The sequence below is a fragment of the Bolinopsis microptera genome, chromosome 13 (genome assembly GCF_026151205.1).
Source record: "Bolinopsis microptera isolate Bmic1 chromosome 13, MBARI_Bmic_1.0, whole genome shotgun sequence".
In the NCBI taxonomy this organism is placed as follows: Eukaryota; Metazoa; Ctenophora; class Tentaculata; order Lobata; family Bolinopsidae; genus Bolinopsis; species Bolinopsis microptera.
Genome location: NC_087084.1, coordinates 952,049 through 979,882, shown reverse-complemented (window position 1 = coordinate 979,882; position 27,834 = coordinate 952,049). Strand labels below are relative to the sequence as shown.

General features: G+C 39.8%; 3 protein-coding genes across 3 annotated transcripts in view; 2 read left to right on the top strand and 1 right to left on the bottom strand.

Annotated features, from left to right (window-relative positions):
- The window catches only part of LOC134825418 (uncharacterized), a 74,112-nt gene that overhangs the window by 2,187 nt on the left and 44,091 nt on the right, over nt 1-27,834 (top strand). The window lies entirely within an intron of this gene.
- Nucleotides 12,184-13,131, top strand: LOC134825304 (uncharacterized). Its single transcript, XM_063837468.1, has 2 exons — nt 12,184-12,515; nt 12,663-13,131. The coding sequence occupies exons 1-2, from the start codon at nt 12,190-12,192 to the stop codon at nt 13,015-13,017; spliced, it is 681 nt and encodes a 226-aa protein (XP_063693538.1). The 5' UTR covers nt 12,184-12,189; the 3' UTR covers nt 13,018-13,131.
- Nucleotides 16,260-27,834, bottom strand: part of LOC134825318 (intermembrane lipid transfer protein VPS13A-like) — a 42,780-nt gene continuing 31,205 nt past the window's right edge. Inside the window, exons 35-44 of the mRNA XM_063837489.1 lie at nt 22,842-22,943; nt 22,618-22,723; nt 22,413-22,515; nt 22,111-22,219; nt 21,729-21,816; nt 20,342-20,447; nt 19,740-19,869; nt 19,553-19,639; nt 18,492-18,538; nt 16,260-16,894 (exon numbers count right to left, since the gene is read on the bottom strand). Coding sequence (XP_063693559.1) covers nt 16,891-16,894; nt 18,492-18,538; nt 19,553-19,639; nt 19,740-19,869; nt 20,342-20,447; nt 21,729-21,816; nt 22,111-22,219; nt 22,413-22,515; nt 22,618-22,723; nt 22,842-22,943 — 882 coding nt within the window. The 3' untranslated portion in view covers nt 16,260-16,890. The remainder of the gene's footprint in view (nt 16,895-18,491; nt 18,539-19,552; nt 19,640-19,739; nt 19,870-20,341; nt 20,448-21,728; nt 21,817-22,110; nt 22,220-22,412; nt 22,516-22,617; nt 22,724-22,841; nt 22,944-27,834) is intronic.

Below are 27,834 nucleotides of genomic sequence, written 5' to 3'. Positions count from 1 at the left end.
TTAGTAGCAAGTGCACTAATCAAGTCCACATGACAGTCGAACGGCAGACAGTCAGCAGTTTTAGTTACCTACAATTCTTTTGAATAATCTTTGATTCTGAATGAAAGATTTTACATAGTACATGATACTGTATTACATAGTACATGATACTGTATTACATAGTACATGATACTGTATTACATAGTACATGATACTGTATTACATAGTACATGATACTGTATTACATAGTACATGATACTGTATTACATAGTACATGGTTAGAGCAAGTTGATGATGATTATACTGTACTGATACAATATCCCAAATGATTTTTTCAAATTAACGAATCAGTGACACAGATAGGGCAATTTAAGAATCAAAAGAGAAATCTCAATCACACCACAGTTCAAAATGTATGTGCGATTATTTTCGGGAAATCAAAATCGTCCGGATATGATAGTTTATCTCTATTATAATTCAGAAAATTCTGTACACTGTACGTACGACCGCCCACGTGCAAATTAGACGAAAAATAGAAATTTAGGTAACAACCAAAACGTTCCATAGCAACGGTGTTTTAATGCACACGTCATGCACGTGCAAAGATTGTTTTAACGTCATTTTGATCGGTTTTGTGGTAATTACGTTGTGTTTAAAGTGTTTTATATTTAAATCGGCTGTATCTTCAGTTGGGATGGATATTTTTGATGCGATTAAAACTTTCTTTCAAAGAATACTACTAGCTTCGTCCCTGTTACCACGGGCTATCTAGTTTATTTATATTTTCAAATTATCCGGAAGTAGCAGGTGCATGGTTCTGTGTGCCACGGTAAATAATAGAAAATTAAAATGGGCTGTTCAAATCATTATCTCAATCATTCCTTACGATGCAACCTGTAAACTTACTGCCTGTAACGAAATATTTCAATTCCTACAATTGAACGTTAACTCATTGGTAACCTCAAATCGTTAAGACTACTAGCAGGAACCCGTATAACCCTAAAATAGTGTCAAGACTCAAGAGACTAAATAATAATTACCAATTTAATTCGCGTTTTTGACACCACTTGGGGGTTCAAATTTTGGGCTCTAAAACTCCTATTCCTTGGCCAATTTTTTATTTTTTCATGCTGATTTGGAGGCCATTAAAGCATTTGACCCAGTCAAAAAAGTATCAGTTGTATATCTTTTACGCTTTTTGCGGAAAGTCGCGTTAAAATTGATGCCGTGGTGTCAGTAAAATGGTACGGATAAACACATCCATATATATCGTCTCGCTTTATATATAGTAAGATGAATATGATATCATATCAACTCACAATTCCAACGACGCCAAAGCGTACATGTGGCAGTAGAAACGATAAACCAAACCTAAGCAGGCCATACCAACCATTAAAAATAACTGGAGTGACTGCAGCTTATGGTAGATTAAATTTAAACATTAGAAGTTTTTAGTAGGTTGCATATTAAAAAATTTAAAAAATTTTTTTTTTTAAACAAAAAAAAACATTAGAAGTTAAACTTACTGGCGCAATCCTCAGCCTTGGTGCTTCCATCACTTACAGTTCCTAACGAGCCAGCACATTCTACACATTCTGTAGCCTCCGCCAAGCTGAAAGTAAGTGTCAGAATATGAAATGTTATTTAATGAAATGTTAAGCACACTGTTCGTAACTTTCAAACTACCTTAACAATTCGATTGACAGGGTCGTTATTGGGCGAGATTAGGTTAAACACTGTCACGTGTCAGAACCTGTTTACCTAATACCTCCGCACCAGTAGCGCATTGAACTTACCTGTATGAGTATAGAGGACACGTTTCACATTGAACTCACCTGTATGAGTCTAGAGGACACGTTTCACATTGAACTCACCTGTATGAGTCTAGAGGACACGTTTCACATTGAACTCACCTGTATGAGTCTAGAGGACACGTTTCACATTGAACTCACCTGTATGAGTATAGAGGACACGTTTCACATTGAACTCACCTGTATGAGTCTAGAGGACACGTTTCACATTGAACTCACCTGTATGAGTCTAGAGGACACGTTTCACATTGAACTCACCTGTATGAGTCTAGAGGACACGTTTCACATTGAACTAACCTGTATGAGTATAGAGGACACGTTTCACATTGAACTCACCTGTATGAGTATAGAGGACACGTTTCACATTGAACTAACCTGTATGAGTCTAGCGGACACGTTTCACATTGAACTCACCTGTATGAGTATAGAGGACACGTTTCACATTGAACTCACCTGTATGAGTATAGAGGACACGTTTCACATTGAACTCACCTGTATGAGTCTAGAGGACACGTTTCACATTGAACTCACCTGTATGAGTATAGAGGACACGTTTCACATTGAACTCACCTGTATGAGTATAGAGGACACGTTTCACATTGAACTCACCTGTATGAGTATAGAGGACACGTTTCACATTGAACTCACCTGTATGAGTCTAGAGGACACGTTTCACATTGAACTCACCTGTATGAGTCTAGAGGACACGTTTCACATTGAACTCACCTGTATGAGTCTAGAGGACACGTTTCACATTGAACTCACCTGTATGAGTATAGAGGACACGTTTCACATTGAACTCACCTGTATGAGTCTAGAGGACACGTTTCACATTGAACTCACCTGTATGAGTCTAGAGGACACGTTTCACATTGAACTTACCTGTATGAGTCTAGAGGACACGTTTCACATTGAACTCACCTGTATGAGTCTAGAGGACACGTTTCACATTGAACTCACCTGTATGAGTCTAGAGGACACGTTTCACATTGAACTCACCTGTATGAGTCTAGAGGACACGTTTCACATTGAACTCACCTGTATGAGTCTAGAGGACACGTTTCACATTGAACTCACCTGTATGAGTATAGAGGACACGTTTCACATTGAACTGTCCTGTATGAGTCTAGAGGACACGTTTCACATTGAACTAACCTGTATGAGTCTAGAGGACACGTTTCACATTGAACTAACCTGTATGAGTCTAGAGGACACGTTTCACATTGAACTCACCTGTATGAGTCTAGAGGACACGTTTCACATTGAACTCACCTGTATGAGTCTAGAGGACACGTTTCACATTGAACTCACCTGTATGAGTATAGAGGACACGTTTCACATTGAACTAACCTGTATGAGTATAGAGGACACGTTTCACATTGAACTCACCTGTATGAGTATAGAGGACACGTTTCACATTGAACTCACCTGTATGAGTCTTGAGGACACGTTTCACATTGAACTCACCTGTATGAGTCTTGAGGACACGTTTCACATTGAACTAACCTGTATGAGTCTAGAGGACACGTTTAACATTGAACTCACCTGTATGAGTCTAGAGGACACGTTTCACATTGAACTCACCTGTATGAGTATAGAGGACACGTTTCACATTGAACTAACCTGTATGAGTCTAGAGGACACGTTTAACATTGAACTCACCTGTATGAGTCTAGAGGACACGTTTCACATTGAACTCACCTGTATGAGTCTAGAGGACACGTTTCACATTGAACTAACCTGTATGAGTCTAGAGGACACGTTTCACATTGAACTCACCTGTATGAGTCTAGAGGACACGTTTCACATTGAACTCACCTGTATGAGTCTAGAGGACACGTTTCACATTGAACTCACCTGTATGAGTATAGAGGACACGTTTCACATTGAACTAACCTGTATGAGTATAGAGGACACGTTTCACATTGAACTCACCTGTATGAGTATAGAGGACACGTTTCACATTGAACTCACCTGTATGAGTATAGAGGACACGTTTCACATTGAACTCACCTGTATGAGTCTTGAGGACACGTTTCACATTGAACTCACCTGTATGAGTATAGAGGACACGTTTCACATTGAACTAACCTGTATGAGTATAGAGGACACGTTTCACATTGAACTCACCTGTATGAGTATAGAGGACACGTTTCACATTGAACTCACCTGTATGAGTCTTGAGGACACGTTTCACATTGAACTCACCTGTATGAGTCTAGAGGACACGTTTCACATTGAACTAACCTGTATGAGTCTAGAGGACACGTTTCACATTGAACTCACCTGTATGAGTATAGAGGACACGTTTCACATTGAACTCACCTGTATGAGTCTAGAGGACACGTTTCACATTGAACTCACCTGTATGAGTCTAGAGGACACGTTTCACATTGAACTCACCTGTATGAGTCTAGAGGACACGTTTCACATTGAACTCACCTGTATGAGTATAGAGGACACGTTTCACATTGAACTCACCTGTATGAGTATAGAGGACACGTTTCACATTGAACTCACCTGTATGAGTCTAGAGGACACGTTTCACATTGAACTCACCTGTATGAGTCTAGAGGACACGTTTCACATTGAACTCACCTGTATGAGTCTAGAGGACACGTTTCACATTGAACTAACCTGTATGAGTATAGAGGACACGTTTCACATTGAACTCACCTGTATGAGTATAGAGGACACGTTTCACATTGAACTAACCTGTATGAGTCTAGCGGACACGTTTCACATTGAACTCACCTGTATGAGTATAGAGGACACGTTTCACATTGAACTCACCTGTATGAGTATAGAGGACACGTTTCACATTGAACTAACCTGTATGAGTCTAGAGGACACGTTTCACATTGAACTCACCTGTATGAGTCTAGAGGACACGTTTCACATTGAACTGTCCTGTATGAGTCTAGAGGACACGTTTCACATTGAACTAACCTGTATGAGTATAGAGGACACGTTTCACATTGAACTAACCTGTATGAGTATAGAGGACACGTTTCACATTGAACTGTCCTGTATGAGTCTAGCGGACACGTTTCACATTGAACTCACCTGTATGAGTCTAGAGGACACGTTTCACATTGAACTAACCTGTATGAGTATAGAGGACACGTTTCACATTGAACTAACCTGTATGAGTATAGAGGACACGTTTCACATTGAACTCACCTGTATGAGTCTAGAGGACACGTTTCACATTGAACTAACCTGTATGAGTATAGAGGACACGTTTCACATTGAACTCACCTGTATGAGTATAGAGGACACGTTTCACATTGAACTAACCTGTATGAGTCTAGAGGACACGTTTCACATTGAACTGTCCTGTATGAGTCTAGAGGACACGTTTCACATTGAACTAACCTGTATGAGTATAGAGGACACGTTTCACATTGAACTAACCTGTATGAGTATAGAGGACACGTTTCACATTGAACTGTCCTGTATGAGTCTAGCGGACACGTTTCACATTGAACTCACCTGTATGAGTCTAGAGGACACGTTTCACATTGAACTCACCTGTATGAGTCTTGAGGACACGTTTCACATTGAACTGTCCTGTATGAGTATAGAGGACACGTTTCACATTGAACTAACCTGTATGAGTATAGAGGACACGTTTCACATTGAACTGTCCTGTATGAGTCTAGCGGACACGTTTCACATTGAACTCACCTGTATGAGTCTAGAGGACACGTTTCACATTGAACTCACCTGTATGAGTCTAGCGGACACGTTTCACATTGAACTCACCTGTATGAGTATAGAGGACACGTTTCACATTGAACTCACCTGTATGAGTCTAGAGGACACGTTTCACATTGAACTCACCTGTATGAGTCTAGAGGACACGTTTCACATTGAACTCACCTGTATGAGTCTAGAGGACACGTTTCACATTGAACTCACCTGTATGAGTCTAGAGGACACGTTTCACATTGAACTCACCTGTATGAGTCTAGAGGACACGTTTCACATTGAACTCACCTGTATGAGTCTAGAGGACACGTTTCACATTGAACTCACCTGTATGAGTCTAGAGGACACGTTTCACATTGAACTCACCTGTATGAGTCTAGAGGACACGTTTCACATTGAACTCACCTGTATGAGTCTAGAGGACACGTTTCACATTGAACTCACCTGTATGAGTCTAGAGGACACGTTTCACATTGAACTAACCTGTATGAGTCTAGAGGACACGTTTCACATTGAACTCACCTGTATGAGTCTAGAGGACACGTTTCACATTGAACTGTCCTGTATGAGTATAGAGGACACGTTTCACATTAAACTCACCTGTATGAGTCTAGAGGACACGTTTCACATTGAACTCACCTGTATGAGTCTAGAGGACACGTTTCACATTAAACTCACCTGTATGAGTCTAGAGGACACGTTTCACATTGAACTCACCTGTATGAGTATAGAGGACACGTTTCACATTAAACTCACCTGTATGAGTCTAGCGGAAACGTTTCACATTGAACTCACCTGTATGAGTCTAACGGACACGTGTCACAACCTGTTTGATCGGACTTAGCTTTGGTACCGGCGGGACAACCTCTACAACCTGATAATGCACAGTTTAGTTAATTAAGTTGATTAGTAAAGTTATAGAAATATTGAATTACACTGACTGCAACGAGTAACCCAAAAATCTCGTAATATACTTCAAAATCATTTTGGTAAATATACAGGGACAAAATATCGGCTAATTCAACTTACCTTCGCCATCTATAACGAACCCTTGTTCACAGGTTGCTGCTTGTCCTGACGAGTCAGCATCTGAAAAATCAAAATTCGCTCCAATAACCTGAGAAAAAGCGTTCACTATTATCATGGTTATGGTTGTATCACGCGGTGACCCCCACTGTCGCTTCACTATAAAGTTTCTACTGTAGAGTTTCTACATTCTACAATACAGGGGGAGCCGCGCACTCGTGCGCGGCGGGTCATACAACGTATGACAAGGTTATGGTGAGAGGATAGTCATGTAAAATTACCAATCTGGGTGGATGTAACAAAAAATTACCTCAAATTAGTTTTGGTCATCAAATGCTACACTTTCATTTGAAGGGTTCGAGAATGACTTTTATTACGAGAGGGGAGAAAATTAAAATTAAAAGTCCAGGCGTCTGCGGACACCTAAAAACATTACTCGAAAAAAATAAATAACTAATACACTTACCGTGACAAGAGCAAGCAGTTGAAAGAACCTCCTCACTATCATGAAAAGAACTCCAACTTGCTTACTTAGTCACTTTCTCTTTCACTTTCTCTGAAAAAAAAATTTGAAATTTTTCTTAAAACTACATTTGTCCGTGTTTTAAACGATATCGATCATTTTGAGCCAATAAAAATTTTTCAATTTTTTTGGTAATTAGCTAATTGGTGATTATCCAATTAGCTGATTGTCCAACGTAACAAGTTGTATAACAAAAGCTTTTCTCCTTTATGAGATGAACATCCTCCATTATTTGCAACCTTCTGCGACATTCACAACTGAAGATATTTGGCAAACCAGAAAGGTGGTAAGAAGTGGTAAAAAGTGGCGTTGCCGTGAGAAAAAAAAATTGGTGACAAGTCTAATTATGTTCGTAGGGGTCCTAACTACCATATCCCGTTGCTAAATCCTTATCACCCTTCAAATCCAACGGATTTTCACTTTTCCCCTGACTATATCGAGGAAATGATGAACCAGAGTTATATATTTTAATGTCGCCATGGGGCATGGCAAGTCCCATTCATTATAGCCCGATAGTTTCACTGTATCCCAATTATATGCTAATCCATGGTACGCAATTCTGTTGCTAAAATGTTACTGAAAATGGAAACATATTTTCACTAAACCAAATGGGCCAGTCCATTGGCATTGTGCCAAACTATAAGAAACAGGAAAATATTAACCAGGTTCTTCGAGTAATAGCGTTTAAAAACAACGTAAATTAGTTGACGATAAGTATAATTGATCAGGCAGAATGAAGCGGTTTAATTAAGTAATTGAACAACTGAACAAAACAGTGAGCTTACATGAACTTCGTGGTACTTGAGATTGCTTTTATGGAATGCCCAATAAATAATACAAACGCTACAAATATGACAAAATAATATTTATAGTAACTAGTAAGTCATGAGTTCATTTGCAGATCGTAGAGCTCTCCGGTTTTCAAGGAGTTAAGTTGATTAAAAGATAACTAAACATTTATTCGACGCCTCATATCCGAGTTCATACATATTATAACTTAATAATATCAGAATATGTTATTCTGTCCCACTGAGAATGCGAAAGTAGCTACTTTTGATTCTAAAGTTACAAACACTTAGCCAAGATTGATGGTTAATTTGATTTCTTATTATGGGTCGTATCTGCATTCTGCAGCCTAATTCATTAGTTTAGGATGTGGTAGCCTTGTGACGTTATTGTGACGTTATTGTGACGTTTATATACTCTAATATCTTGCACATTTTTATGTTATCGGTATGTCCTAAAGTGAAGACTATTTGATGCTGAGCTTGAGCAACCTCTTAATTTTCTTGAAAATCTTATATCTGTTCCGAACCACACACAAAGTAAAAATATCAACAGGAATAACCCCCTATGATAATTGTCGCGATATAAAAACTTAGAAACGGACAAACTTTGACCCTTGACAGATTGAAACTTGACGGCCTATGAAATCTCAAAATCTGTATTTTCGTAATAAATAAATAAATAAATATAAATGAAAGATTTTAATCGAAAACTAGTTAACAGTAAATCAAACAACGAAGCAAATATTTAGGCTTCTATGACGCATTGAAGTTAATTACAACACTACAAAATATGTACCTTATCGGACCTTATTTAGACGCTGGAGGCCCTATACGTTCATCTAATGTACGTTCAAATAAAGTCTGTTCATTTAAGGTCCGTCCAAGTTAAATTGTCCGTTGAATTTTTTTCAAAATTTCGAACTTTTTGTCCAGAATATATGACAACTTTATTGTGCCGTAAGTTAACGACAGAAAGGTTCTCCTTGGTCTCCCGGAGGCACATAAAACTCTACTAGTATATGATGTTTTCAAGGGTCACTTGGTGGAAAAAGTCAGCGAAATTATGGCACCCAACAACATAGTTCATGAGCTAGTCTCCGCCAACTTGACAAACTTGTTCCAGCCTCTAAATATTACGGTAAATCGTGTTGCCAAGGACATTGTCCGACGTTGTTATAATTCATATTACTCAGGGGAGGTAACGAAACAGTGCTAGGAAAGCTCCACGTGATGTTAAGGTTAAACTAAAGTTGTCTAAGATAAAACCCGCTTCACGCCGAATGGCTTGTAAAAGTTAACACTGAAATGCAGGACCGGGTAGTTTGATAAAAAAAAGGTTTCCATAAAGCTAGAAATCACTGATGCTTTAAGCATGGACTATTTCATGCACGAAAACCCATTTGATGAAGATGATTTGTGATAGTAGACACTAATCATATACACATATTTTAACATTTATACTGCTTAACGACTGCTATTCTTACTTACTTTATAAAAAATGGATTTAAAAATCATTTGCTGAAATTTTTAAAAAATTTAAAAAATGAAAAAAATTCGTATTTTTGATGGTTTTGAATGCCTTCTAGCGTTCATATTAATGTCCGTTCATACCGCAGAATAGCACACGTCTGCGTCTGCGAACTTAAATTATCATTGTTTTTTATAACAAGTTATAGAGTTTCGAAGTTTCATGCGGTTTCTATTCAGCAATTTTCTTTAGACACACATCGACAAGATTAAGTGGAGCTTAAGTCAACAGGTTTCCACTATCTTTGGAGAGGAACACGCATACGTACGATGATGAAGCTGAGGTATCTTGAACAATGATCTCAGAGTGTGTGTGTGTCTGTGTGTGTGTCTGTGTGTGTCTGTCTGTCTGTGTGTCTGTCTGTGTGTGTCTGTCTGTCTGTGCTCGTGTAATTTCCGAGCAGCTTAATCAAGAAAACGGTAGGAGTTACGGGACTGGTTTTTTCGGTATAGTTTCGACAAAACTCTGACAAAGCCAAATGAATAAGCTAATAAGGTTTTTTCAAATTGGTCGGTGGTAAGTGGTTTTATTGATGGTTTTGTACCACAAATGTGACATAAAATGGCTCTTTTTTTCTCCCTCCTCGCTCTCTCTCCCATTACTGCATATTATGTAGCGTTGGTACATGAATCGTAATTAAGTTAGCCACAAGATAATACTATAAGCTTATTACTTTATTAGGGGGGATTGCACTCATTGCGGTCTGTTTGGACTGCAGAGAGAGAGTTCATACTTTCATACGACAATGTTATGCGTGTTTTAAAATATAATAAGCGGGTGTGGTGCGGAGTTAACAAGGATTAATTTCTAAAATGATTTAAATAAAAATGGAAAGCGGTTCAAGACGGGAGTTATGAGGTGTAATAGTCGTGGTACAGGGTGCACAGACCTTATGATCATGGAATGTGGTGCCTAATAATGACATAATTATCCACGAGAAAGAACTGATTATGCGATTATTTACGTCTTCAGTTTACAAATCAGTGAAACACAAACATACTATGCGGGGGGACTACAGACCCCCTCAAAGTCCTTTACAACGTTACTGCCAGGTTACATAGCACTGAAAGTGAAAATCAATATCATCAGAAATTCAAATTCAAAGCAATGCCGTCATAGTATTACAAAGCCCCAAAACGCAACAATGCTTCAAACTCTATTATAACATGAGCATGCAAATAACATAAATCATCTAAAAACTGAAAAGGGTAAAATAAAATAAGAATATAAACTAGGTCAACTAAATTGTACTAATACAACAACTCATCTCACCAAAGAGATCCCTAGACACGCACGAAATAACTCAAATAATGTAAATAAGGTGAAACTAGGAACTCAATCTAGGTTCCAGGTACAACCACACGCGGGAAGCGTGAGCCGAAGAGAAAAGGCACATTACACTCAAGATTCAAGGTCCAAATTAATAAAAACGATATATGAAGGACAAACAAATATGAACTACTCCAACATATCAACAGTCTACACATTCCTAATCAAATATTTTGATAACACGATCGTAAATATCTACCCCAAATTTACACCAGATATTAAGTTTAGAATTGTAAAACTTCAAAAACTTTTTGCGCAAGGCAGCAGGAATAAAGCCTTGATTTACAAGCTTCTTAACTAAGTCACAAATGTTACTATAAAATCCCTCTACTGTGGTATTAATGTTAGCGAATCTAACAAGCTGAGAAATAAATACCCCGTAAGAAAGATTCTTTGGGATATTCCCATCTAAAAAAGGATAAGAAATGACATTAAAACTATAGTCTTTCCGTTTATCATAAAGTGTTACTCTAAACTTGCCCCTGTAAATGCTAATACATAAATCTAGATAATTGCACTTACGCGGTGATACATTAGTACAGTTCACAATCATCTCACTAGGATAGATATCTCCTAAAATATTCCCTAATAGACCACTATCATTAAACGAAATAAGATCATCTTGATATCGAAATATATTTTCCAAACTCTTAAGTGCAACCTCATCACCATTTTCTATGAGTTTCTTGATATACTCATATTGGATACGTGAGGGCACTCCGAGTATAATTGCTGACCTAATGCGGGTTTTGACTCAGCGGGTAAATACTCATACCCTTTTTAACTGCGGCAGTGAAATCCCGGCCGAAGGCCGGGTTACACTTACACTGTCACTAGTTGCATTAATAAAATGACAGTTAAGTTAAGTTGTGAATTTGGAATTAAAATAAAAATATGAACTTTGCTATACTAAATTTGTTAATCATAACTGTGACCAAAGTTTGTCAGCTGATAGTAATATATGACGTTAATTTGTTACAACTTTTCTCATGATGGGTGGTACTGGTTGACGTAGTTAATTACGCTACGTGTTTTCGTGAGGCAAACGGTGACAGTCATGGGATATAATAAGAGAAGTTCGATTCAGTTAGCCATTATTTTTCTATTTGCTCCCTCGTCAATTATCCGTCCAAAATCTGAATTTCCAAAATCAAAGTGAACATGATCGTGACTTCTAATTCTATGGTTCTAATTTCCCAAAGCCCTTTTCTGGCGGTTTTGAATTCGTATCATTCTTAATCATAGAAAGGTTAATTGTACTTATGAAATGACTGACCGTGTGGTTAGAAATTGAATCTATATCGTTTTAAATTTATTGGCTGCAGTTTCTCCTCATTATAAATAATAATCGTCTATATCTTTCATCCTGTGAGTGGGAGACTGAGATACCATAAATAAGATGTGCGTTGATCGTGACGAGATCATGCTGTCACTATTCCGTTGTTAGTCTAACAAAAATTAACTACAACTCTCTGATGCTTCAGCAGAACTATGGTCTTCCTGAAATTGATGGTGTTCTCTGTGGCGATCATGCTCGCTTCAAGCAAGAAGGGGGGCTCCGCAGTTTCTATCGAGGAGTTACGTGAACTGTTGGTGTCCTCTTTGCAGACGACTATATCTTTAACAGCTCTAGTCGAACAGCAGACAAAGAGGATCAGTGAAATTACAAACTTCGTAGACGAAGCAAAAGAAGAGATCAAGGACTTGAAAAGTAAGATTGAAAGTCTGGGGCAGACAAACGAAGAACAAACAGGGATCGAGGAGAAATTAGTGAAGGAAATTGAAGCATTGAAAGAAACATGTGCCGAGGAAACAAAGTAAGTAAACAGTTTACAGCATTGCTATTAGTACTAGTTATTGTTAATTGCTAATGCTATTTGAATTCACAGGGTAAATCCTATTGGCATTGCAATTAATTCCAATTGAAGTTGATTTATAAAAACTTGTAACCTTCCTCATCTCAGAGCCAGAAAGAATGACGTGATGGTGGTAAGCGGAGAGGAGGATCTGAGGGAGGAGAGCTGTGCGAAAGTGTGTGCTGGAACCTCAGTCAGGGGAGCAACCAACTGGGTGGATTACAGCTCGAGCGGAATCTACACAGACGTTGACATCAGCAAGTGTGGGTTCGTGACAATTCCAACTGTGACTTCCTCTCTTGAGGGCACCACCTCTCATTGGACTACGACAGGGAGCTCGGAGATTTACAGCGTGACTACCGGCACTTTTAGGATCTACCTGATGGCTGCACATGGCAGAGGCGGTGGTGCGAATAGATTGGGTTGGAATGTGGAGTGGATCGCGGTGGGTTATACCTGCTGAAGTTTCTACTGGATCCAAATGCATGAGACTTTATTTGATTGTTAAACTTAAAGTTTTTACATTAAAGAAAAGAATGGTAATAAAAAACTTTTAATCGGCTGATAAATATTAAACCAAAAAAAAAATTAATTTTTTAATAAGATGAGTATCTATATATATGCCTATGAGTATTGCTGAAAGCACAGTGTAAGGCCTATGTCAAATATTAATGTTTAATAATGGATGTTTATAGTTTTAAATTTTATTGCACGAACAGTAGTTTTATTGAAAAATACCATTTACTAATTATTCCATCGCCGGCAAAAATTGAAATAAAAGTGAAATTAGACTTAGAGGTCACATTAACATTAAAAATGACAATGGCGATTGATGTTGAATTGGTTTCTTTTTTGTTTGAAGTCTAAACTTACTCATACTGGGCGCCGCATTAACGGGTGATACTCGTAAGTATAAACTTACTGGGCGCCGCACAGCCTGTTATCCGGAAAATCAGCCTAGATCAATCACAGTGCTGGCAAACACGACTGCCGCCAATATACTCACTATACTATTTAGTACCCCATATACTTTTATACTTGATTCACGATGTCAATCCTTCGCAGCTCGGCGAGGCCCAGTGGTGCATTTCGCCGATCTCTGTGGTTGCGAGAAAAATTATTTGATGCGCGGCGCGGCCCAGTAGTGCATCGCGCTACAACTATTATACCCCCTTTACTGTTTTCCACTTCCAGGCATTAAGATTCATCAAATGTCGTTCAGCAGGCATATTTAAAATTCAAAACATTATAGTTCAATGTCAAAGATGAAAGGAATAAGAAATAGTTATGCGGAGGATTTTAAGAAATTTGCGCAAAATACGCGCCAGCACTGTTAAACTTATACGAAACAAACACAAATTCACAATTCAGCTGTTCAATTTAAGTATCAAAATCACCTAAAGGATATTATCAGAAAGTATTGGTTACCTCAGGCCATCATGTTTATAAACATATAGCCGAATAGAGATTAGGCGGAATGACAGGCTGAGCGCGGCCCAGTAACACTTCTACTAGTCTAATGAGGCACACAGGAAGATATCCCGGGATGTTAGTATAGCTAATTTCAAAGTTTTAAAAAATGTAATTAACGAGGAGAGTATCCCATATCCTTTACTCCAGGCGCATGGCTCCACCGTGTAGGTGCGCACCCACCTAAAGGATGTTGCACCCACTGATCAGTTTGGACTTGCACCCACCCAAACCACAAACGATTTGAAAATTTTCACACAAAAATTGTCAAATTTTGTATAAACTACGGGTCAATTGACTTCTGTACTCGCCCCACGAAAAACCTCACCGAACCTCCACGCGGTGTGGGGTGGGTGGCTCGAACGGGAGGTGCATGGGTGTTTCTAACCTATGCAAAGGAAGGGACTAGCCATCTCTACAACAAGGAAAGGCTCTAATAGCCTCTACTAACCTTAGAACCGCAGCATAACCGCTTTTCCCACAGGCAAATAACACCTTCCGCAGGAAACTAACACGGTCACAGGCCCCCACATGACGTGTAACCCCAGGATTTGGTTTTGGATCGGACACTGAAAACAACGATAGAGGAGCAGTCTACACGCTCACAGGCTTCCACGTCTCGTGTACCCTAGGATTTGGTTTTGGATCGGACACTCAAAACAACGATAGAGGAGCAGTCTACACGCTCACAGGCTACCATGTCTCGTGTAACCCCAGGATTTGACACGTTCACAGGCTACCATGTCTCGTGTAACCCCAGGATTTGGTTTTGGATCGGACACTCAAAACAACGATAGAGGAGCGGTCTACACGCTCACAGACTACCACGTCTCGTGTAACCCCAGGATTTAACACGCTCACAGGCTACCAAGTCTCGTGTAACCTTAGGATTTAACACGCTCACAGGCTACCACATCTCGTGTAACCCTAGGACTCTAACACTTAATAGACTCTAACACGCTCACAGGCTTCCACGTCTTGTGTACCCTAGGATTTAGTTTTGGATCGGACACTCAAAACAACGATAGAGGAGCGGTCTACACGTTCACAGGCTACCATGTCTCGTGTAACCCCAGGATTTGACACGTTCACAGGCTACCATGTCTCGTGTAACCCCAGGATTTGGTTTTGGATCGGACACTCAAAACAACGATAGAGGAGCGGTCTACACGCTCACAGACTACCACGTCTCGTGTAACCCCAGGATTTAACACGCTCACAGGCTACCAAGTCTCGTGTAACCTTAGGATTTAACACGCTCACAGGCTACCACGTCTCGTGTAACCCTAGGACTCTAACACTTAACAGACTCTAACACGCTCACAGGCTTCCACGTCTCGTGTACCCTAGGATTTGGTTGTGGATCGGACACTCAAAACAACGATAGAGGAGCGGTCTACACGCTCACAGACTACCACGTCTCGTGTAACCCCAGGATTTAACACGCTCACAGGCTACCAAGTCTCGTGTAACCTTAGGATTTAACACGCTCACAGGCTACCACGTCTCGTGTAACCCTAGGACTCTAACACTTAACAGACTCTAACACCGTCACAGGCTTCCACGTCTCGTGTACCCTAGGATTTGGTTTTTGGATCGGACACTCAAAACAACGACAGAAGAGTGGTCTACAGTGACGTTACAGGAACATTGCACACTCCTACGAGTTGCATGTAGCAGGCCATGACCGTCCCTGGAAGTCCCTGTCTCCTCATCGTTAACCCGTAAGGGGTTGCACCAGGGGCGGTGGTAACAGAACTTCAAGACTCTCGGAGTCTGTTGTCGATATCTATGTATAATATAATTATGGTATATAATTTGGGAGTCTCTCTCTCTAGCAGCAGATGTTGGAGAATGGGGACGCGTTGTGAAAGCCACCGCAAGGAAGGCTTACAGTCGACGCCGACCAATCAAAAGAAGACTTCTGTACTCAAACTCAAAGTCAATTGAGACTTTTTTGAGAGATATTAAAATACGTTTAGGAGAGTAAAATTCCAAAATTTTCCAGTGGGCTTCGCCCCCCCCCCCCCCCCCGCCGTGCGCCAAGCTGCACCAACCCTTACCCAAAGATTTTGAGCTGGAGCCATGCCTGCTTTACTCATGGTATTGGTAAGTAAGTATGAAGTATAGTATCCTTTACTCGTGGTAAGTAAGTATAAAGTTACTAGGTAGTAACGGTATCCTCGTTGTAAGGCGTGGTGGTCCGTCTTAACAAGAGAAAAAGCTACTTGAAGACAGTTTAGAAAAGTTATTTTTGTAAACATTCGTTCACATTAATTACAATTGTCAACACTTAATTAACCTGCATTATAATTATATTTTTTACAATAACAAAATCACTTAACACTGTTCATACACGCTGCTAAAAAGAAGATCTTTACCGACAGGGTCATCATTACATGTAGTGAGGTACCCTACATGTACATGTTGTCACATCTAACTACGCTGTAGTTCGTTACAAATCATTCTACGAAACATGCACAGAATACTTAATAATATAGTCCCGCAACAATCATACCAGTAGATAATACAATCCATCAGAGATCTCTACAAAAGTAAATACAGCCATCCTAAACACAGTAAATTTAATTTATCGTATTTCAAGTAGTTACAAAGCAGAGTTTAAATCTTTAGTCTAACTCTAAAAAGAAATCATGCTCTGAAGGATCCGTAATTGAATAAAAAACAATCCATCGACTTAATGAAAACAAACAAAAAAGAAAAATATGAAAAGCACGCATAAAATCACAGTTATATCATTGAAATTACAGACAGCGACAACAATTGTCCCAGCATTTGTCGTCTTTGTTAACCGTGAATCGTTTTTTGTTTGTTTTCCTCAGCTGGATTGAAAACCGCTCTAATGTTACCTGAGATAATTATTAATTCATTAATTAATTACGCTAATTAACGGGATAGTTGTGGTAAATATTAGCTTATAACGAGTACGATGTTAAAACGAGCTGATAATGACAGTGCTGCCTTTACAACAACCCCTCCCAATGAATGTGAAAACCGACAGATTTTATTCTCGCTGCCATTTTGCGTTTGGGTACAGTAACGGTATTTTAAATTGACATAATTTCCTTTTGTTTGGAAAAAGAAGACACTCAGTACTGGTCCACTCCTGGCTCACTCTACCCAATATGGGGTTTTGTGCAGGAGTACATGATTTTCAGCAAATATAATCAATACAAAAACAATGATTCTAGGCGCGTACTCATCACCTTCCAATAATTACAATATCGCATATCTATGAAGGCTGAAAGTAACCCTAGGTAGTGCGCCATCGACAGTGAGCCGCGCGTGCCGACTGTAGGATGGTTTTTTAGCGCTAATTTCGGCCAGCACAATTTTCTTCAAACAAATAAATATTGAGTATCCTTCCCGACCTCCAATTGCAACAAAAATTGGTAAGCTTACTCATAGACTTACAAGGAAAGTGTCCGAAAAATTTAAAGCATATCCAATTAACAAACATTATGTTACAGCTAAAAGCAGCGTATTTTGCCCCATTTTGATCACTATATCAACTCCGATATCCACCAAATTTTTCGGACAGTTGTAAAAGCCCTATTGGAAGGTCGTCGCCAATTTTCAGAATGATCTCATTTAAGGAACTGAAGATAAATCCGAATAATACGACAAAAATGGTCAAATTTGGACGAATTTGGTCAAATTACGCGACTTTTACAGCTACTTTTGCTCCAAAAGCCGCGCACCATCAAATATGGCACTTAGGCGAAATTCACTGATCTTTTCAAAAAGGTATGACAAATTTGGTATTGTGAAAATTCTCACAGTCTCTAGAAAACACTGGTACAAAAATTTTTAAAATCCGAGCAAGTTTATTTTTATCGTGCACCTCCTAGTAACCCCTTCATTACAAAATACAGATGAGGACAAAAAGCAGCATTCAAACACAGTTGTGGAATGTGTATGTTTATTACAATATAATATATCAGCTATGCTAGCTTGCCATACTACTAAAACCATTTAATTAATCAGTATGTAGAACGAAGAAGGGTATCTGTGAAGTAAAGTACAAGATATTAATATTATTAGTAGTAATATTATTAGTAATATTAGTTATGTTATTATCAAAAGAAAGAAGGTCACAAGGAGCACTCCTATAAATAACATATATAATATCTGGGATATCTGACTTCTGAAGTGAACTAAATTAAGTAAAACATAAGAAAAGAGAAGAAGATGCAGTTTAAGGTATTACAACATGCTTAAATAACAGTTTAAAGAGTGGTATGACGATATTTATATCTTTCTTTAATTGAGGCAGAGGAAGACATGTCACCAAAAATTCAACCATAACATATGAGATCAGTAAATGAAGGATTAAGTTAATAACTCATCACTTAACTGACTAAACAATTAAAATATTGGTTAATTAAGTAAGTTAATTAACTAATTAGTTAACTAATTAAGTTAAATTCTGCTGCGCTTACTTACCCGTCGTGATGGTGTATGTAGCGTTTCTTAAATTCGCGATATAATAGCTGAAAAAGAAGAGTGCTACTCCGGGGCGTGCTAACGAATGGCGGTAAGATTCTCGCCAGTAGAGTACAGTAGTATAATAGTAACTACTACTTATACTAGTAATGCTGCAAATTGCTGCTTATATAAAAGGGATAGGTCCCATCTGGAGATGTATTTTAAAGATTTTAGCTTTAGGAGAAAAAGCAAAAGACCAAAATTCAATATTTTGTTGGCTCATTTTATGACCGGAGTTCCCTTCTCTGGACAAGTTGGGGCCAGCCGGCCTCAATGCTGGCCAGTGGTCGTCAAGTGGTGGCCAGTGGTCATCAAGTGGTGGCCAGTGGTCATCAAGTGGTGGCCAGTGGTCATCAAGTGGTGGCCAGTGGTCATCAAGTGGTGGCCAGTGGTCGTCAAGTGGTGGCCAGTGGTCATCAAGTGGTGGCCAGTGGTCATTAAGTGGTGGCCAGTGGTCATCAAGTGGTGGCCAGTGGTCGTCAAGTGGTGGCCAGTGGTCATCAAGTGGTGGCCAGTGGTCATCAAGTGGTGGCCAGTGGTCATTAAGTGGTGGCCAGTGGTCATCAAGTGGTGGCCAGTGGTCATCAAGTAGTGGTCAGTGGTCAGCAAGTGGTGGCCAGTGGTCGGTAGGTGGTTCTAGCTACCGCTTATTTAGTGAACTCTGGTCGCCTCCAGCACAGCACAAGTCGTTACAAGTTTAGATTTTCCCGTTCCTTGGAAACATTTGTCACCTAATTGTGACGAGTCTGATTCATCGCTACAAATCTGGTAAACTTGGCATCCGGCCTATTTATAAAGCAAAGAGTTCATTCACACAAAAAGGAATCGGCTATGCTTTCAATAAAAACACATCCCCAGATACAATAAAAGATAAAAAGAGAAAGTGCAGATATCAAGGTTACAAGATTAACAGCTAACCCTGTGACAGTAACAGTAACAGTAACAGTAACAGTAACAGTAACAGTAACAGTAACAGTAACAGTAACAGTAACAGTAACAGTAACAGTAACAGTAATTACCTGAGTTTCTTCTGGTGAGGGTAACACTACCATCCGCGTCTTTTTCCTTCTGTTTTTGAAGAACTTTGAAAATCCCACGTTCGGATCCTGAATAAAATGGACTTTTGTAATTGTGGAAATTTACATTCTTTAAATCATTATTGAGGACTTGATACCGATAAGAAATGAAGAACTAGCTAATCCTCACCATGAAGGCGGAGAAGACGATACAACTCCCATTCTCCATGATACTGGGTATCCTCTCAATGTCCTGGTACACGTGGGCCCACTCTACTTTCCACTGGTTCATTACGTCATCATACTCTGATAACACACACCTGAGGGTGGGGTGGTTAGTCATCATACTCTGATAACACACACCTGAGGGTGGGGTGGTTAGTCATCATACTCTGATAACACACACCTGAGGGTGGGGTGGTTAGTCATCATACTCTGATAACACACACCTGAGGGTGGGGTGGTTAGTCATCATACTCTGATAACACACACCTGAGGGTGGGGTGGTTAGTCATCATACTCTGATAACACACACCTGAGGGTGGGGTGGTTAGTCATCATACTCTGATAACACACACCTGAAGGTGGGGTGGTTAGTCATCATACTCTGATAACACACACCTGAGGGTGGGGTGGTTAGCTATCATACTCTGATAACACACACCTGAGGGTGGGGTGGTTAGTCATCATACTCTGATAACAGGGATTGGTTATCCTTTTAATTCACATGCGGTTATCTGATGAGATCAATTAGCACAGTCACCATTACTGATTAGCTAAAAGTGTACTGACCGTTGGTCCGTTAGGATGAAGGTAGATTTAGTGGTAAGTAAGCTGTGGTGATAGTAGGTATCTGACCAATGGTTGTGTCTTGTAACCTCACTTAGCAGGTACTTTCCTGAACAATAAACATAGTGAGTAGTGACACAATGTACAAAACAGTACACTGGTCATATCAGATAACCAGGTGACCAGGTAACCAGGTGACCAGGTAACCCAGGTAACCAGGTAACCAGGTGACCAGGTAACCAGGTAACCAGGTGACCAGGTTACCAGGTGATCAGGTAACCAGGTAACCAGGTAACCAGGGTACCAGGTGACCAGGTAACCAGGTTACCAGGTGATCAGGTAACCAGGTAACCAGGTAACCAGGTGACCAGGTTACCAGGTGATCAGGTAACCAGGTAACCAGGTAACCAGGTGACCAGGTAACCAGGTAACCAGGTGACCAGGTTACCAGGTGATCAGGTAACCAGGTAACCAGGTAACCAGGGTACCAGGTGACCAGGTAACCAGGTGACCAGGTAACCAGGTAACCAGGTTACCAGGTGACCAGGTAACCAGGTGACCAGGTAACCAGGTGACCAGGTAACCAGGTGACCAGGTGACCAGGTAACCAGGTGACCAGGTAACCCAGGTAACCAGGGTACCAGGTAACCAGGTGACCAGGTTACCAGGTGATCAGGTAACCAGGTAACCAGGTAACCAGGTGACCAGGTAACCAGGTGACCAGGTTACCAGGTGATCAGGTAACCAGGTAACCAGGTAACCAGGGTACCAGGTGACCAGGTAACCAGGTGACCAGGTAACCAGGTAACCAGGTTACCAGGTGACCAGGTAACCAGGTGACCAGGTAACCAGGTGACCAGGTAACCAGGTAACCAGGTAACCAAGTGACCAGGTGACCAGGTAACCAGGTGACCAGGTAACCAGGTAACCAGGTGACCAGGTTACCAGGTGACCAGGTAACCAGGTAACCAGGTTACCAGGTGACCAGGTAACCAGGTAACCAGGTTACCAGGTGACCAGGTAACCAGGTGACCAGGTGACCAGGTAACCAGGTGACCAGGTAACCCAGGTAACCAGGGTACCAGGTAACCAGGTGACCAGGTTACCAGGTGATCAGGTAACCAGGTAACCAGGTAACCAGGTGACCAGGTAACCAGGTAACCAGGTGACCAGGTTACCAGGTGATCAGGTAACCAGGTAACCAGGTAACCAGGGTACCAGGTGACCAGGTAACCAGGTGACCAGGTAACCAGGTAACCAGGTTACCAGGTGACCAGGTAACCAGGTGACCAGGTAACCAGGTGACCAGGTAACCAGGTAACCAGGTAACCAAGTGACCAGGTGACCAGGTAACCAGGTAACCTGGTAACCAGGTAACCAGGTGACCTACCTTCACTTTGCGTAGTGTTGTAGGGTCTGAGGATCTTGTCTGGTTGAATGTAACGAGGATGCCTCAACACCATTATACCCTCATCTATCTGAAAGAAGTAGTCAATTAGTGGTGAACTAATGATCAATTAGAATAGTACTATATAATGTTTATTCTTGATGGCCCCCTCCTCATTTAACCCTCAATCACGTTTCCGATCATTCGGCTGAGGAGAAATTACACAAATGTGCAATTTTGCATAAATCGAATGGACCCTTAGCTACTCCCTAGACTAGACCCTGGTAGATTAGTGGTATAATCGTACCATTTCTATGTTAAAACTGTGAGCTGGACAAACAGGAGATAATATTACCACACCACGTGTGTTACCTGACTTAGTTACCTGGGTGTGATGGTGTATGCCGTCTATAGTGTATGTGATCATGTCATTAATACCTCCCAGAGGTCTCGTCACAGCACCTACCAGTCCTTTACCCACACCCTTCAAGAACCTGACAGGTAGTTATAATTACAGTTGAAATGGAAACAAAAAATAAAATGTTTATCCTAAACTTGAAAGTCTGACAGTGAACTTGCAAATCTGGAAACTAGAAGCCGAAAACAATGTCACATAAAGAAAGCAGCTCTAGTCTCTACTAGTATACTGCTACTACTAGTATACTTTACTATAATATATCAGCTCACCCTTCCACCCCGTCCTGAGCTGCTCCCTCAACTGGTTTCACCACAACACCTGTCACACCGTGATACAGCCCCATCAGGAAACTCTTACCTCCTCGAACCAAACCTGGAGGGTAATACCCCGTTATTATCACCTATAACCTGTTATTGACGGTTAGGTAATAATACAATTGTTTTTAAATTGAGGGCTGATCGGCTGGAATTGTACCTTCTCCGATATGAGCAGGTTTCTGAGCCATTCTCCTAGCCCTTTGTTTCTGGTACTCCTCATCAAATGTTAGCTTAGCAAGACCCTTTCCTAGACTCCTTGATATCTGAACATAGCAATTATAAACACATTATAATATACACATTATAAACCATGTTATAAGCTCATTTCTAATAATTTTTTTTTAAAAAGTGGCTTTTTAACCAGGTAACCAGGTAACCTACTTTACTGGCAGCTCCCACGATACCGCCTACACTGTGCCGCAAGAAACTGTTCATCCCTATCACTACTCCTTCAGCAAACTCGCGGGGACCTTGTACCATTCCCTGTAGAGAGAGAGAATTAAACTTGTACTATCTTACTATGGTGGTTACTACTACATTCCCTGTAGAGAGAGAGAGTTTTACTTGTACTATCTTACTATGGTGCGGGCATAAACCTCCACATTCTTTATAATTTAGATCTCGTAACAAATAAATTAATTAAACACTATCTTACTTTCTAACTACCCCGTACCTGTTAAGGTACAGTACCTGCTAAGGTATAGTATATAAGGTACAGTACCTGATAAGGTATAGTATATAAGGTACAGTACCTGATAATGTATAGTATATATAAGGTACATTACCTGATAAGGTATAGTATATAAGGTACAGTACCTGATAAGGTATAGTATATAAGGTACAGTACCTGATACGGTATAGTACCTGATAAGGTATAGTATACAAGGTATAGTACCTGATAAGGTATAGTATATAAGGTACAGTACCTGATAAGGTATAGTATATAAGGTACAGTACCTGATAAGGTATAGTATATAAGGTACAGTACCTGATAAGGTATAGTATAAAAGGTACAGTACCTGATAAGGTATAGTATATAAGGTACAGTACCTGCTAAGGTATAGTATACAAGGTACAGTACCTGATAAAGTATAGTATATAAGGTACAGTACCTGATAAGGTATAGTATACAAGGTACAGTACCTGATAAGGTATAGTATATAAGGTACAGTACCTGATAAGGTATAGTATATAAGGTACAGTACCTGCTAAGGTATAGTATACAAGGTACAGTACCTGATAAGGTATAGTATATAAGGTACAGTACCTGATAATGTATAGTATATATAAGGTACAGTACCTGATAAGGTATAGTATATAAGGTACAGTACCTGATAAGGTATAGTATATAAGGTACAGTACCTGATACGGTATAGTACCTGATAAGGTATAGTATACAAGGTATAGTACCTGATAAGGTATAGTATATAAGGTACAGTACCTGATAAGGTATAGTATATAAGGTACAGTACCTGATAAGGTATAGTATATAAGGTACAGTACCTGATAAGGTATAGTATAAAAGGTACAGTACCTGATAAGGTATAGTATATAAGGTACAGTACCTGCTAAGGTATAGTATACAAGGTACAGTACCTGATAAGGTATAGTATATAAGGTACAGTACCTGATAAGGTATAGTATACAAGGTACAGTACCTGATAAGGTATAGTATATAAGGTACAGTACCTGATAAGGTATAGTATATAAGGTACAGTACCTGCTAAGGTATAGTATACAAGGTACAGTACCTGATAAGGTATAGTATAAAAGGTACAGTACCTGATAAGGTATAGTATACAAGGTACAGTACCTGATAAGGTATAGTATATAAGGTACAGTAACTGATAAGGTACAGTACCAGATAAGGTATAGTATATAAGGTACAGTACCTGATAAGGTATAGTATACAAGGTACAGTACCTGATAAGGTATAGTATATAAGGTACAGTAACTGATAAGGTACAGTACCTGATAAGGTATAGTATATATAAGGTACAGTACCTGATAAGGTATAGTATAAAAGGTACAGTACCTGATAAGGTATAGTATATAAGGAACAGTACCAGATAAGGTATAGTATATAAGGTACAGTACCTGATAAGGTATAGTATACAAGGTACAGTACCTGATAAGGTATAGTATATAAGGTACAGTAACTGATAAGGTACAGTACCTGCTAAGGTATAGTATACAAGGTACAGTACCTGATAAGGTATAGTATATAAGGTACAGTACCTGATAAGGTATAGTATATAAGGTACAGTACCTGATAAGGTATAGTATATAAGGTACAGTACCTGATAAGGTATAGTATATAAGGTACAGTACCTGATAAGGTATAGTATACAAGGTATAGTACCTGATAAGGTATAGTATATAAGGTACAGTACCTGATAAGGTATAGTATATAAGGTACAGTACCTGATAAGGTATAGTATATAAGGTACAGTACCTGATAAGGTATAGTATAAAAGGTACAGTACCTGATAAGGTATAGTATATAAGGTACAGTACCTGCTAAGGTATAGTATACAAGGTACAGTACCTGATAAGGTATAGTATATAAGGTACAGTACCTGATAAGGTATAGTATACAAGGTACAGTACCTGATAAGGTATAGTATATAAGGTACAGTACCTGATAAGGTATAGTATATAAGGTACAGTACCTGCTAAGGTATAGTATACAAGGTACAGTACCTGATAAGGTATAGTATAAAAGGTACAGTACCTGATAAGGTATAGTATATAAGGTACAGTACCAGATAAGGTATAGTATATAAGGTACAGTACCTGATAAGGTATAGTATACAAGGTACAGTACCTGATAAGGTATAGTATATAAGGTACAGTAACTGATAAGGTATAGTACCTGATAAGGTATAGTATATAAGGTACAGTACCTGATAAGGTATAGTATATAAGGTACAGTACCTGATAAGGTATAGTATATAAGGTACAGTACCTGATAAGGTATAGTATAAAAGGTACAGTACCTGATAAGGTATAGTATATAAGGTACAGTACCAGATAAGGTATAGTATATAAGGTACAGTACCTGATAAGGTATAGTATAAAAGGTACAGTACCTGATAAGGTATAGTATACAAGGTACAGTACCTCACTAAGGCAGACAAGGGTGGTGCAACCCTTATTATCGACCCTGACCTCATCAAGCAACGGACACTGGAGAAACTGGAAAATCAGGAACTATATGAAAAGTTGGACTGTGACCCTACCCAACAGCTGTATGAGAAACTCTTCAAGCACTGGGTACAGGGAAAAGAAGAAGGACTGATATTAGCAAGGGATGCGAAAGAAGTGATGGGTGTTTCTGACAACACCAGAGCAGACCAAACTGGACCAACAAACCGCCCCAGTACCCTCCCACACTATCGCCCTGGACAGCCGTATTTCTACCCTGCTTTTAAAATTCATAAGCTGAAGAAAGAAGACCTCATACCAGGGGCAAAACCACCAGCAAGACTCATTACCGCCCTCCACGAAGGAGCCAGCAGACGACCGGATGTCTTCCTAGCTGATAAATACCTACGTCAACTAGAAAGGGATTTTTGCGAAGACCTTCTTATTGATAATAGAGACGCCTTAGTCTGGCTCGACAACATCAACAATACCCTGGACACAGAACTCAAAAGCAACATTAAAGCATTCACATTTGATTACAAAGCTTTATATGATTCATTGAGTCCCCACCTTACAATCCAAGCTTTGAAGGTGGCCATGGAAGAAAAGAGACCAGAATGGTCCGCCAAATTCAAGGAGTGGTTGATAAGAAGTGTTGAACTCAGCTTTGAGTCGTCTATAGGCAAATTTAACGGAGAGTGGTACAGACAGAAACGTGGAGTACCGACAGGAGGCAGTATCTGTGTACAACTTGCAAACATAGCAGTATACCATGTCATGCGTGAGCAAGTCTATACAGACACGGAACTAATGGAACCTGTAAAATCGGTCAAGAGATACATAGACGACGGCTGTGGAGTATTCCATGGTACGAAAAGACAGTTTTCAAAATTCATCGCGACTGTCAACTCAAGGCTAGCAGAACTTGGCCTCCACATTGATGAGAACATCATAGAAGACAACAATGTTTATGTGTCGTTCTTAGACATCAAATTTTGTTTCGACACCGCAGGTGATCTTCAGACAGACCTCCATGTTAAAGAGACTGATGCCCGCTCCTACCTGTACTTCGGTTCCCACCACCCGAACCATACATTCAGCAGCATAGTCTATAGTGCATGCCTGAGACTCCGGCGAATCATCAATGATAACGACAGACTCCGAAAACAAATTGATGAATTAAAAACCTTTTTCTTCCAATCCAACTACCCTAAAACTATGGTAGATAACATCAGTGAAAAGGTTAAAGGCTTTGAAAGATGTCTCAAACCACTGGACAACTCAAACAGCAATGTCCTGGTACCAAAGTCTCCAGAACCAGCAGTCCGCGTTATTTCAACATTTGGCAGTGATCAAGAGTTAGTAGAATCGGTGCAAAGATTGGAACCAGAACTCAGTAGAACCAGGAGCTTCTCAGGATTATCTGGTTCCCATACAAGTGGAAACACCCCAGGCTCCCCAATATCATCTAGAGCCGGTACACCACGCCCTATCTTCAAATTCGTCAGACGTACTGGAACATCATTTAGAAGGAAGTTAGTCAAAGCAAAACAGTTTGCGGATGACTTAACCCAACCTCACACAAGACCATGTGGGGGCAGACACTGCGGTACCTGTAACATCATATCTCCACATCCGTCAATAACAGTCAATGGACAGCGAGCCAAAGCAGTGTCTGGTACATGTGTCAGCTACAATGTTGTATACCTCTTCAGCTGCCAACTTTGTAACATGTGTTATGTAGGAAGAACGGTGCAGCCCCTCAGGGCACGAGTAAACGAACATCGCGCCCATTACTACAAACTCATTTCGGACAATACGTTTGTCCCTGAAGAAAACGACGACGGATTCAGCTTGGGTAAACACCTTCTAGAAGTTCATAACATGAAACAACGTGACAATTTCAACCAGGCTTATAAAGTGTCAATTCTCAGTAATAGTAGCCCAAGAACTCTAGAAGTGGATGAACACCGTTATATTCAGAAACTAAGAACTATACGTCCATTGGGGCTCAATGCCGTGGACCCGTTTGGGATTCCATTATTGGATTTATCTTAAATGTTTTCTATTGCATTGGGGCACAAGAGTTATGTTTTTAAAAAATATTCATATCGTTTTAAGTTGTGTCATTTCATTTCCAATGTTACACTTTGTAGGAACTGATATTAACCGAGTTTCTGATTCAGGATGTTACTGAAGATAGTAATGAAAATGTTTTAACACCTCA

Coding starts and splice junctions, on each gene's coding strand:
- LOC134825304 (XM_063837468.1), top strand. CDS start 12,190: ATGGTCTTCCTGAAATTGATGGTGTTCTCTGTGGCGATCATGCTCGCT. Junction 12,516..12,662: donor ACATGTGCCGAGGAAACAAA/GTAAGTAAACAG, acceptor TCCTCATCTCAG/AGCCAGAAAGAATGACGTGA.